We start from the raw sequence: 12,363 nt of genomic DNA, 5'->3' as shown, positions 1-12,363 counted from the left end.
CTGAAATGATTCCATCCTGTTCAATCAATGATCAGTGTTTTTAATTCAGAGTGATTTTCATGTGAATGTGCTTTACTGGAGGCATCCATGTTTGTCAAAGAACACTACTGCCACCTACTGGTTAGTGCGGTATCGGCTATTGATCAAGTCCCAGTGCTGTATCTGGTGTTTGTCACAACGCGCTATTATCCAAGTCATCTTGAAAACATTCTTCTTCCAAATGTTGGCTACATATTACGGGTTTTTTCTCTGGCCAGAAGTTCTATGGCAAATCCTCCCTCTTCAAGTTGGCGATCCAACGACCAACCCGTCCGTGGAGGATCAGGAATCAGAAAGGTGGAATAACTCTTTATTTTCACTTTTCCCCGATGTATTCCAGCATCCAGCTGCCATGCACGTGGGCATTGTCAGTTTCACTATAGCTCTGGTGAATTTCAATGGTGAAGTCCTCTGGAAATCTTCAATTGTTGTTGATTGCAGATGTGTCTAGTAGTTCCCATTGATTTAGCTTGGAAAGCGGGGAGAATGGCGCTAGGCTTACCGCACCGTGACATCACTGCTGGAAGATGGCAGGAGGGAGGGGCTACTATATTTGGGCAAAAATGGCCGCTCCCAGACTCAGTGGTTGCGACGACAATAATTATTTTTTTACTGATTAACGCTAAATTCATTAAATCACTGCAAACGTATCAGTTTTAGGTATAAATAATGATCCATTGATTATTTCCCGCTGACCGGACTTCCTTTAAATTCCAAATGAAAGAGCAAAGTTTTCCCTAAACATGTTTTAACCTTGGAAATGATCTAAATGACACAAACAGCTTATTTCAACATTTTTATTTCCTGTTTTAAATGAAAACAAACTATTAACAGATGAAATAAAGCTGCAGCAGCAACAGAAACAGCTGATCGTTAGGAAACAGATTAAAATCAGGATAAAAGCGCAGCTCTCCGACATTCTGCTCAAAGCTTCAACCCAAAAATACAAAGAGTCATGGAGGGAAACAAGTCAGCGAATAAACCAGATCTCCGATCCGAACAGGAAGCCGTTTCTCATCTTCTGAGAAGGTCTGGATCAGCTGGAAGAAGGAAGAGCAGAAGAGTTCATGATGAGAACAATTCACTTTTTTCATCTAATCATCTGTTGAACGTTTAGTCTGAACGTTTCCATTAGCTGCTGTTAAATGCTGAACATTTGAAGGAGAAACATCCTGAGCTGCTGTAGCTCCAAAATATCAGATCCTGTTGTTTTCATCAGCTTGTTTTCCTGTGCAGTTCAGGGTTAATCTGTCTCTCTAACAGCAGCCCAGCAGTTAGCAGCCTGCAGGTTAGAGGAGGATCAGCAGCAGACAGACGGAAAGAGGAGGAGAAACGGATCAGAAAACTAGATCCACTCCCAGAACCAACAAACGGATGTCATTAGGTCCACAACCAGAGATGGAAGCAAAAAGCATTTAATGTACATTTAAAATGGCCACCAGGGGGCAGCAGCTGCAGCTACGGGGAAGAGATTCACCTGTTTGTCATGGCTCACCTCCTCAGAGGAACCACTGATCTCTATTTATTCACTGGATGGCTGATCGCCCATTGGTAGTACAGGGTGGAGTGAAGCCACCGGCAGCCATATTGGTACTCCCTAGTTAGAGCATCTACAGCATCGAATAACGATGATGTTCTCATTTTCAGGGCGGCTTAAGACTTTTAAAATAAAGATAAATTCATCACTGGTTGTTTCATAGCATCAGTTAACTTTAACTTAGAATAAATGAATCGGGCCATTACAATGCATCATTATGAAGTCAATGAAGTCTATAAATCATGTAATATAACATATTATACAATCCATTACAATAGAATTAATGTTTTAATGGAGCATAATAATACAGATGAGCCAAATGTGATAAATGTAACCCCAGTGGGCCTCAGCAGATGGCCGCTCACACTGAGCCTGGTTCTGCTGGAGGTTTCTTCCTGTTCAAAGGGAGTTTTTCCTCTCCACTGTCGCTACAAGCATGCTTAGTGTGAGGGATTGCTGAAGAGTCAATGAGTCGATGCAATCAGCTGGTTTTCCTTAGATAGAAAACTTTGAATCAATCTGACTGGATGATCTGGTGAACTGGAAAGTGACCTGAGATGACATGATATGTGTAGGAGCCATTTATAGTTGTTGGTGTTTAGGTATGGTTTGTTTCTGGGTTATTTGTTTTGGGTGGCGGTGACCTATATTCTGCTCTACCACTGGTGGCGGTGTGGAGGGGAATGCTTTATAGGTAAGACGTGAGGGGGCAGAAAGGGTTTTGGGTGACGGGAGGTCATACGGTTTTTACCGCTTTCTTTGGCACACAATAGCCTGCGTCCTCCGGTTAAACTCTGTTATCTTTCACATTCTCCATAGTTACCTGTCCATCTCACTTGATGTAAAGACCGCTACTCTGATTGTTTGGAAAGTTTGTTCATATACAAACGTACTTCAATAAATGGGAACGCCCATACCTCATATCCTGGTTTCCATCTCCTCTTTTAAGCGTGTTAAATCCCAGATTCCCCGCACCCGCAAGCGACAAAAAGGTGGTTGGTAGTCGCTACAATATGAATTGGAGCTATAGAAATAAACTGAATAGAATTGATGATGTACAGTGATTGTCTCTGACCTGTCTGATAATGCATGCTATATATAAATAGGGATAAAATGTTTGAGTTGTTTGTTTTCCCCTCATTACAGCCTGCAATATATTACAGCTCATGACTTTTTCAAATGAGAAAAACAACAAACGCACCAAAAACGACATCATCATCCACCGAATGAAGAATTACTACATTTCCTCTACTTTCTATTTTCTAACATTAGACCCAATGTCAATGGCTAACTCAGTCAATGTCTTCCAGTCAGTCAGACTGACAGTCTAACCCTAACCCAGTCTGAGACAGCCAGACTAATGTTAGTCTGCAGACTAAACTATAGGATCCATTGGCTATAGATGGATTTATTGCTAAGTTACAGCTTCAGACAGAAAACTGCTGGTTTTAGCAGCTAAATGCTGCACAGGGAGGCATTTTACTGCACGTCTCTGTGGGAGTGGGGAGTACCAATATGGCGGCCGTTGGCTTCACTTTTTTCGGACCATCAGCGATCCAGTGAATAAATAGAGATCAGTTCTCACCTCCTCAGAGGTGGACAGGAACTATTTACATTTCCCTCAGCAGATATATCTGCTCCTTCAGCAGAGTTATTGGAATAAAGAACATTTTAAAGGTGCAGCTTCTACTAAAGCAGCTTCCCTGGACCTGTTGCCATGGAGACCAGGTTAATAAAGAGCCGCAGGTTGATCCTATAGTGGAGGAAGTTTCCTCTGTTCTATAAAAAGATTAAAACCCAGAAGAAAATGTTTTAGAAGTTTTATATTAAATAAATCATTTGCAGAAGATGTATTTCAAACTATTCATTTTTAATCATATTAATCACTTTTTTTTAAAGTTATGCATCATGTGTACTTGGATTGGTACCTTTTGCTCAAGCAGAAACATGTTGAGGTAGTTTAGTTCTTAGTCTGCTTTGCCTACAATTAAATCCAAATACATCCAATATATAGAGATCAATGAGGTTAGCTAGGGGGGGGAGGGGGCGGAGCTTCCTCGGTGAGGACAGACAGACGTTCAGGTCTGATGTTCTGATCCAGATCTCCTGACTTTATGGCTTTAGAATCCAGATGGAGCAGATGATTCATCTCCTCATGTTTCCTCCATCCGTCTGGTTTTAAATTATAAATACTGAAAATAAATCATAAATAAAATTAACCACCAGATAAATGTTAATTAATTCTCTAAAACAAACATTTTAAAGTTAAAAAGACTGAATCCAAACCAAAGAATCCAAAAAGAAAAACTTTGATTCTTTCCTCATGATCTTTGGTTTAAAGTTCTGCTGGTTCTGGTGAATCAGAACATCGGTGAACGTCTGACTGTCCTCGCTGCAGGCGGGCCGGGCTCACCGGGTCGAACAGAACCACCACCTTACCTCACAGACGGGTCAGATCAGAGGTTAGCTCTATCCTACAACGACAGAGGTTCAGCGGGTCAGACAGAGCCTGCAGCGGCGGCCATGTTGGTTCTGATGAGACGAGCACCGAGGGGTGGAACCGAGCTCCAGCTTCAGCTAGAGGAAAGGTTCTGACCCAGTCTAAGGTTCTGAATCAGTCTAAAGTTCTGACCCGGTCTAAGGTTCTGACCCGGTCTAAGGTTCTGACCCGGTCTAAAGTTCTGACCTGGTCTAAGGTTCTGAATTAGTCTAGAGTTCTGACCCAGTCTAAAGTTCTGACCCGGTCTAAGGTTCTGATCATGTCTTTGAGGTTAGACGCCTTCAGAACTGTTCTACATCCTGCAGTGATCATTTCCATCTGGTTCTGATCCAAATGATCCGATCGGATCTCCTCCAGCGAAGCTCCCAGAAGGTTTCTGAGCTCAGGCGGCGTTTCCATCCAGGAGGCGGATTCAGTTTGACACCATTTATTCTCAGTCTGAGCTGCAGAACCGGGCCCTCCATCCGCACCGAAACAGGTTCTCCTCTTCAGAACTTCTGATCGGATCGGATCCACAGAAGCTTTCCTCATCGACCCGAAACGTTTCCCCTGCTGAGCGTTAAAAGTTCTGATTGTTCCTTATGTTCCTAACAGAGCACTTCGCTCTCAATCTGCAGGTTTACTAGTGGTTCCTAGAATTTCTAAAAGTAGAATGGGAGGCAGATCTTTTAGTTCTCAGGCTCCTCTCCTGTGGAACCAACTACCAGTTTTAGTCCGTGAGGCAGACACCCTGTCTACTTTTAAGGCTAGGCTTAAAACTTTCCTTTTTAATAAAGCTTCTAGTTAGAGTGGCTCAGGTTATCCTGAGCTATCTCTATAGTTCTGCTGCTATAGGCTTAGACTGCTGGAGGACATAGGGACCCCCATTTCATCATTCTGCTTCATTCTATCTCTATTCTCCCACTCTGCAGAATCTGTTAGTTCAATCTCTAACGTTCTGCTCTCTCTGCTTTTTCTCATAGTAGCTTCATCTGGTCTGTTCCTGTTTGGCTGTGATTCCATCCTGGAGAGAAATATCAGCTGTGCTGCTGCCATCAACACCTTTGCTTCTAGATGTTGGAGCTTGGCCTGTTTTCCAGTGTAGTCCTGTTTCTCTGACTGGGTTACTCACCTCTGCTCCACCTGCACCTCCTCCTCCTGCATCGGCGCCTCCATCCTGCTGGGTTCACCTTGTGCAACAATCACAGGCTGATCTGCAGCTGGAGCAACATCTGGAACGGGAGGTCAGAGTGAGAACCAGAGGTCATCCTGCTGCTCAGCTCAGGATTCATCTTTTCTCAGACAGGAAGCTGGTTTTCCATCCCCTCCAGACTGAAACATACCCACCGCCCTGACGACATTTAAATGGTTCCATGATCCACAATGAATTGATCTTCACTATAGCTCTGGTGAATTTCAATGGTGAAGTCCTCTGGAAATCTTCAATAATTGTTGTTGATTGCAGATGTGTCTAGTAGTTCCCAATGATTTAGCTTGTAAAGCGGGGAGAATGGCGCTAGGCTTACCGCACCGTAACGTCACTGCTGGAAGATGGCAGGAGGGAGGGGCTACTATATTTGGGCAAAAATTATTTAATTGTTTTACTTATTAAGCCTAAAATCATTAAATCACAGTGAACGTACGTACTTTAAACTTTTTAAAGTGCAACAGGAGGCAGATCTTTCACTTATCGGGCTCCTCTGCTTTGTCTTTCGGTGTTTTTCTCATCACTGCTGTGGCAAAAATTTTAGTTGTCACAAGGGCCAGGTTGTAGGTTCGATTCCTGCTCCCACCGTCTGCAGATCATTCTATATCTTCTATATCTTAAAAATGGCAGCTGCCAGACTGATCACAATGAAAATGATTGTTATTTTTTTACAGATTAACGTTAAATTTATTAGATCAACCAGAACGTATTAGTTTTAGGTATAAATAATAATCCATTGATTATTCCTGGCTGACCGAAACCTTTCCTTTAAACTTTTAACTGAGGAATCATAATTTTAAGGTCGGGTCTAAATGTTTGATTTAATGAACAGATGCTTTTATTTTATCTCCATTTTCATGTTGAGCTGTTGTGCTTTAGGAGTAAACTGGCCCTCTGCATGCAGCTCGCTCTGCACAGCTGGACCTTTAAGATAAACACCAGCCGCCGCTCTCCGCCATCATGCTCCCCACAGCTTGAGCTCCACCCTGATGGTGGGAGGAGCTTTTTATCCTGGAGGGGCTGCAGAGGCTGAACTCTGCTCCTGCAGAGGAACCTTATCTGCTGCTGTCAGCTGCGCGCCGCCTGCTGCCAGAGCAGAGCTCACAGAAATATTCCTCAATCTGTTCATTTAGATTTTAAATCATTTTATGTCGATTAGAACATCTCATATTTAAAAATAGTAAAAAAGAAGATGAAACCGATGATATTTATTTAACTTTAACATATTTTTATCAGTTTTAATGAAGCTTCAGCTTAATAAAACCGACATCTTTAAGGTTTAGACTCATCAGACCAAACTGATAATTAAACAGCAGAGATGGAGCCAGCAGAACATCTCACCTTTCAGAGAAGCCTCTGGTTCTGGTTCTGGTTCTTCAGCAGGCCCAGTGGGTTTAGAGACGGTTTCAGGTACTGGTTCTGATTCCATTCCATCAACTTTCTCTGCTTCAGTCTTTGGCGGTTGGACAACTTCAGGTTCTGGTTCCTTAAAAACTGGATCATTCAGCCTGACTGGTTCTGGAACAGGACTGGATTCTGATGCTGCAGGTGGTTCTGGAACAACAGGTGCTTCTACTAGACGTCCTGTGACTGGACCAGGTCCTGGACCAGGTCTTGGAGCTGCTTCTAGAGCGGTTAACGTTTCAGGGACAAGGTTCTGATCCGCAATCAGTTCTGGAAAGGATTCCAGTTCTCCTTCTCTCCCCTTAGCAGGTTCTGTTTCTTTACCCGGTTCGGTAATAAGCTCTGGTTCTTTAGCTGCGTCTTGGAAAGGAGCTGCAGCTTCTACTGGGTCTGGAGAAGATTCCTGTGTCCGTATTGGTTCTGGAAAAGCTTCTTGAGCGGTTCCCTGTTTGACGGCTGGTTCTGGTTGTGGAACAGCCTGGAGAGACAGACAGTTAACAGAGTTACCATTGGACTCGTAGAAACCAGACCAGTTCTGTTTCCAACAGAACAGCAGGACTTTGGACTTTAGCCGGAACCAAACCCCAGTTTCAGCTCCAGCTGAAATATTCTGGAAAAAATCTCTAAATCTATAAACTGCAGCCGATTAAAATCCTTTAAACAGAGGAACAGAACCAGGGCTGGACGGATCCTGAAGGAGAACCCAGATAATCCGGGTCAGAATGGAGGACAGCATGTCCTAGATTTACCTAAAACCGTCTTAGATCCTCCTTCATCAGAGCCAACGGTCAGAGGCTGGGGAACCACGATGGCAGTGGCGCCACCAGGGGGTCGCAAAGGGTGGCAACCCCACCGGCCCCCCCACCGGCCACCCCACTCGTCCAACCAATCATGTAATCTAACAAAGATGGCTGCGGCGCTGTGCGCGGCGGTGGAGGAGCGACAACTAGTGATCCAAACAGTCAGTTAACTGAGTTCACGATAAAGTCCACTATATAGTATGCAGGGGTCAGAGGTCAGAGGTCAGAATGGACGTTTGCTCACAGCCCTGAACTCAGGATATTTGGGAGCTGACCTTTGACCCACAATCTCTAGCAGCAGTTGCTCTGAGGTCATTGCTGATGACTTTCCATCATGGTGTTACATGATCATCCTTCTAAACACGCCATGATGCTGCTGCTGATGATGATGCTGATGATGATGCTGATGATGATGATGATGATGCTGGGTTAATGAATAAGAGCTTCTTTCAGCTTCATCCTTTTATTGTTAAAGGTGGAAACTTGTTGTTTTTATTTGGTTTAAAGTAGATTTTTTTTCTTTTCTTCTGTCTCATAAACAAAGAATAAAATCCTGGAAGTTTTTCTTTCTTTGGTCTCCATGAGCAGAAACAGACGGTTTGTTCTGGAGATAACGGCTCTTTGGACCATAAAGGTCGTGGATCTGAAAAGCGTCTTTGTTCCAGCAGCTCTCAGCCTCTGACTCCGCCTCCATGTCCGACGGCGGCGGTTCCAGCAGCAGCTTCCCTCTCCCTGGAACAGAACCAACCGGGACGGAGGCGGAGGGGTGTGGCGCCTGATGCGGTCACCACCGGGATGGGGGGGGTTAGCTGAGGCCATTGTTGGGAGCTGTGAGCGTCCAGCAGCTGCTGAGGACCGGCTAGCTGGCAGGACAGGCAGATGAGAGGAAATGCCTTCAGAGTGGAGTCAGAGGGGATTAACCCGACCAGACCGAGAGCAGCTGGGCCCGCTTCTAAAAACCTCCAGGCTAACAGAACCACCATGGACCTCAGAACCACAGGGAATCATGACAGAACCGCACGACTTCCAATCACAGAAATCCATCAGCAGACGGTTCTGAAGGTACCAGAACCTCATAATCCCACCAGGATCCCTCAGACTCAGGGACCAGAAGCATGGAGATGGAGGCAGCTGCTGAGCATGGTGGTGGCGGCATCATGCTGGGGTGGGGATGTGTGGCATGAAGCAATGGGATTAACCAACTGGACCCGGGTCCAGAACTGGGGGGGTATGAATACTTCTGAGCCTCCATGTTTCATTGAACCCTTCAGAAGCTCAGATCCGTTCTGAGTTGGATGATAAATAAAAGCAGAACCTCTTCAGCTCAGGTCCAAACTGAGTCATAACCTTCCGACCCAAAGGCGGTTCCTGCTCACTGAGCGGCTCACATGTCCATAGATGGAGCGCTGCGGCCCCGCCGAGCCGTTACTAATTCCCCAGGAATGAGGATGGAGGCCATTCTGGTTCTGAGTCAGGAGGAAAACATGGACCCGACCTGCTGCCTTATCTGCTCTGCCTTATTTAGGCTGAGGGGCCCCCGGGGGGGGGGGCATCTGAGCTGAGGGTCTGATTCTGATCAGGAACCCGGAGCCGCTGACCCGGTTTCCATGCCTGGCCTCTGGATCTGAACCTGGTTTAGATTTAGATCAGTCCGGTTCTGCTCCAAGGTTCTATTGGGTCCAATTCAACTCCAGTTCTGAGATTCTTAAAACAAACCTAAAACAATAAAAGAATCTATTTATCTAATTCTGATATTTATTTAACTTATTATTAATTATTGATACAAAAATCTGATAGGAAATAAGAAATTAAAATGTTTTATAAAAATCTATCTGCAAAAAAATAGGTTCTAAAGAATTAAATAAATATAATTGTCACTATTATTAAACAATATGCGTGAACAGGAAGTTTAAATGTGGACTTTCAGATTAAAACTCTCAGCTACTTTTCTAAATAAGAGCCTCATTATTTTATTGTTAGATGACAATAAAAAGGACAAAATGTCAAACAGGTTTAAACCAGATTTGAGTCTTTAAGGCCTGAACTCAGCAGTTGGGACGATTTTTTAACCTCCGATCCGATGTTTTTCATGTCCCACTGACTGCGTATAGAGAGGCTCCGACTAGACAGGGTGAGCAGATCTGAGATTATTTTCATTTCTGTCTCTGTGCTATAAACACATTAAAACTATTTCCCACATTTAACTGGAACAGATTATGAAAAAGTTATTAAAAAAACACACTGTCTCATTCTATAAAGCAAAGCTCTACTTAACGAGTCTGTGCAGCATCTAGAACCAGAACAGATAGAGAATGTTTATAATGAAATCTACGTATAAAGAAAAGAAAATCGCAGCAATAAACTCTGTGGGACGGTTTCCATGGTGACTGGGGCAGAGAGGTGATTCCCAGAGAGATCTGGGAAGTTTATCAGTTTTTCTTTCTGCTGAAAGCGGATTGGACAAAACCTCAGGGTCAATCTACTCTGTTCCAACAGGAACCACTAAAATATCCATATTTTCTAAATAAAGATAAATTATAATTCCCTACAGCCTTTGCTAACATTTAAACATCCATTCTGTCTGAATTAAAGGTGTAGAGGACAAAACTTCTGGGGCGAACATCTTTTCATTGTCATTACTGACCTACTTTTATCCAAAATTGTTTTGCATAAAATTAATCTTGACGTGTACTAATATATCTACATTAACTTTATTTTGAAGTTATTAAAGTAGTTATTCATGTATGATTTCACTGAAGAACCCTAGATGACTTGCAGAGACAGACATTTTTTTCTTTGCCCCCATATACACCCTGAGCTATCTCTATAGTTCTGCTGCTATAGGCTTAGACTGCTGGAGGACATAGGGACCCCTTTTTCATCATTCTGCTTCATTCTATCTCTATTCCCCCACTCTGCAGAATCTGTTAGTTCAATCTCTAACATTCTGCTCTCTCTGCTTTTTCTCATAGTAGCTTCATCTGGTCTGTTCCTGTTTGGCTGTGACTCCATCCTGGAGAGAAATATCAGCTGTGCTGCTGCCATCAACACCTTTGTTTATAGATGTTGGAGCTTGGCCTGTTTTCCAGTGTAGTCCTGTTTCTCTGACTGTGACTAACTGGATGTGCTCTCTTCATCCTCTGTCATGGGAGCTGGCTCAGAGCTCGTCTGCCTGGCTGTGTGTTTCCTGGACAGGGCCGCCTGTGGAGCTGGTTGACAGTTGCCTTTTGTATCTATGCTTCTTTTTCTATGTCTGCTTCTGTCTCCTTGAACCCAGTGGGCCTCAGCAGATGGCCGCTCACACTGAGCCTGGTTCTGCTGGAGGTTTCTTCCTGTTCAAAGGGAGTTTTTCCTCTCCACTGTCGCTACAAGCATGCTTAGTGTGAGGGATTGCTGAAGAGTCAATGAGTCGATGCAATCAGCTGGTTTTCCTTAGATAGAAAACTTTGAATCAATCTGACTGGATGATCTGGATCTATAAAGTGACCTGACATGATGTGAATTGGAGCTATAGAAATATACTGAATTAAATATAACACAAAATTTAGTTCAGAAAAGAGCATTATTTCTGTATATATTAACTTTAATGTTAGTATTTTGATGTGCATAATTAAGCACAGCATTTTAGTTGTCAAGTAATTGTTAATATATTAAAAATTTAAATGTTTGATAAGTTTGAACATTCACCTTAAGAGTATTACTGCTGCCACCGTCTGTATTAGAGGGAAAAGAAACAATGGTAGGGGTGGCCAATGGTTCGCTTATTGTGGCCATGGCCACCTCTGGCCCCCCATCTAGCTCCACCCCTGTTGTCTGGACCAGGCAGGATCCACCAAAATGTTCTTCTGTCTGAGATGTTTCAGGGATTTGATGCTGGAACACGGTGGGCCTCTGACAGAGCAGCCATCAGTCAGGATGACCCCTCCAAGGCTTTTATTTTGAAATGTTTCCCTGACACGTTTTCATCCACTTACCCAAAGAGTTTAAATTAATATAACCAACAGCAACTAATTAATTATTTTACTATTTTTGACATTTATTGTAAATAAAACGGTCTTTTCTGCCAAACCCAGATAGAAATAAATAATCTGAACTTTGTTCACTTTTATGTTCATATAAATTAAATGAATCAAACTTTAAACCAAAGAACAAAAACTGTCCCCTACCTTCAGGTCCGCACCGGTCCGGTTCTTCTCTGCTGGTTCTGGTTCTGGTCCTGGACAGAGGTCTCCGGCTCCGCATCCCACTTTGGGTTTGTTGGTCCGGGCTGAGGAAGAGGAGGGTGGACCAGGCTTCCTGTTGAGCAGCGATGAAGCCACATAAAGCGCGAGCGCCGTGAAGAGGAAGGCTGGGAGGATGACGGTCAGGTCCAGATCCATGGTTCTGGTTCCAGGTGGACTCCGGTCTGCGCTGAAGAGGAGCTGATCCGGCTGTGAACGCGCACACTGAGAGCGGCGCGGAGGCGCGCTCTGCCCCAACAGCTGACCGACAGCTTCAAAATAAGAGCTTCAAATAAGGACAGGAGCTTCAAAATAAGAGCCTGACATAGATATCAAAGTGAGGATCAGGCTCTGGGTGTTCTGGAGGTGACAGACCTTTATGCTGATTATAAACTTTAGAAAATAACATCTAATAAAAGTATATTAAATAAAAATGTAGCGTTTAATTTTTTTCACTTTAGATCTGACCAAGGATCTGTTTATTTATCTTTTCAATTGTTTTCTGTTTTTATGCCTTCTCTTCCTGCCAAAAACAAAATAATTCTCCACTTTTTTATATATAGGTTCTAAAACTGTCCCAACAATAAAAGTTGATCAGAATCACATTTATTGCTGAGTAGGTTTGGCCCTGAAGGGGGGAGGGAGGGAGGCAGAGTCAGGGTGACGGGGGTCTCTGC

At 43.6% G+C, this 12,363-nt stretch overlaps 1 protein-coding gene across 1 annotated transcript; it reads right to left on the bottom strand.

Moving 5' to 3' along the window:
- Positions 1-822: 822 nt before the first annotated feature.
- si:ch73-366l1.5 (FILIA-N KH-like domain-containing protein) lies at positions 823-11,972 on the bottom strand. Its single transcript, XM_038305604.1, has 4 exons — positions 11,633-11,972; positions 6,604-7,144; positions 5,188-5,287; positions 823-1,079 (listed from the first exon to the last, which is right to left on the bottom strand). Exons 1-4 carry the CDS (start codon positions 11,843-11,845, stop codon positions 1,076-1,078), a joined length of 858 nt encoding a protein of 285 aa, XP_038161532.1. The 5' UTR covers positions 11,846-11,972; the 3' UTR covers positions 823-1,075.
- Between the last annotated feature and the right edge of the window lie 391 nt (positions 11,973-12,363).

The sequence above is a fragment of the Cyprinodon tularosa genome, unplaced genomic scaffold, assembly GCF_016077235.1.
Source record: "Cyprinodon tularosa strain WSP-4 unplaced genomic scaffold, ASM1607723v1 ctg560, whole genome shotgun sequence".
Lineage (NCBI taxonomy): Eukaryota > Metazoa > Chordata > Actinopteri > Cyprinodontiformes > Cyprinodontidae > Cyprinodon > Cyprinodon tularosa.
The sequence above is the reverse complement of the archived record's forward strand: the minus strand, read 5'-3'. Positions and strand labels throughout refer to the sequence as shown.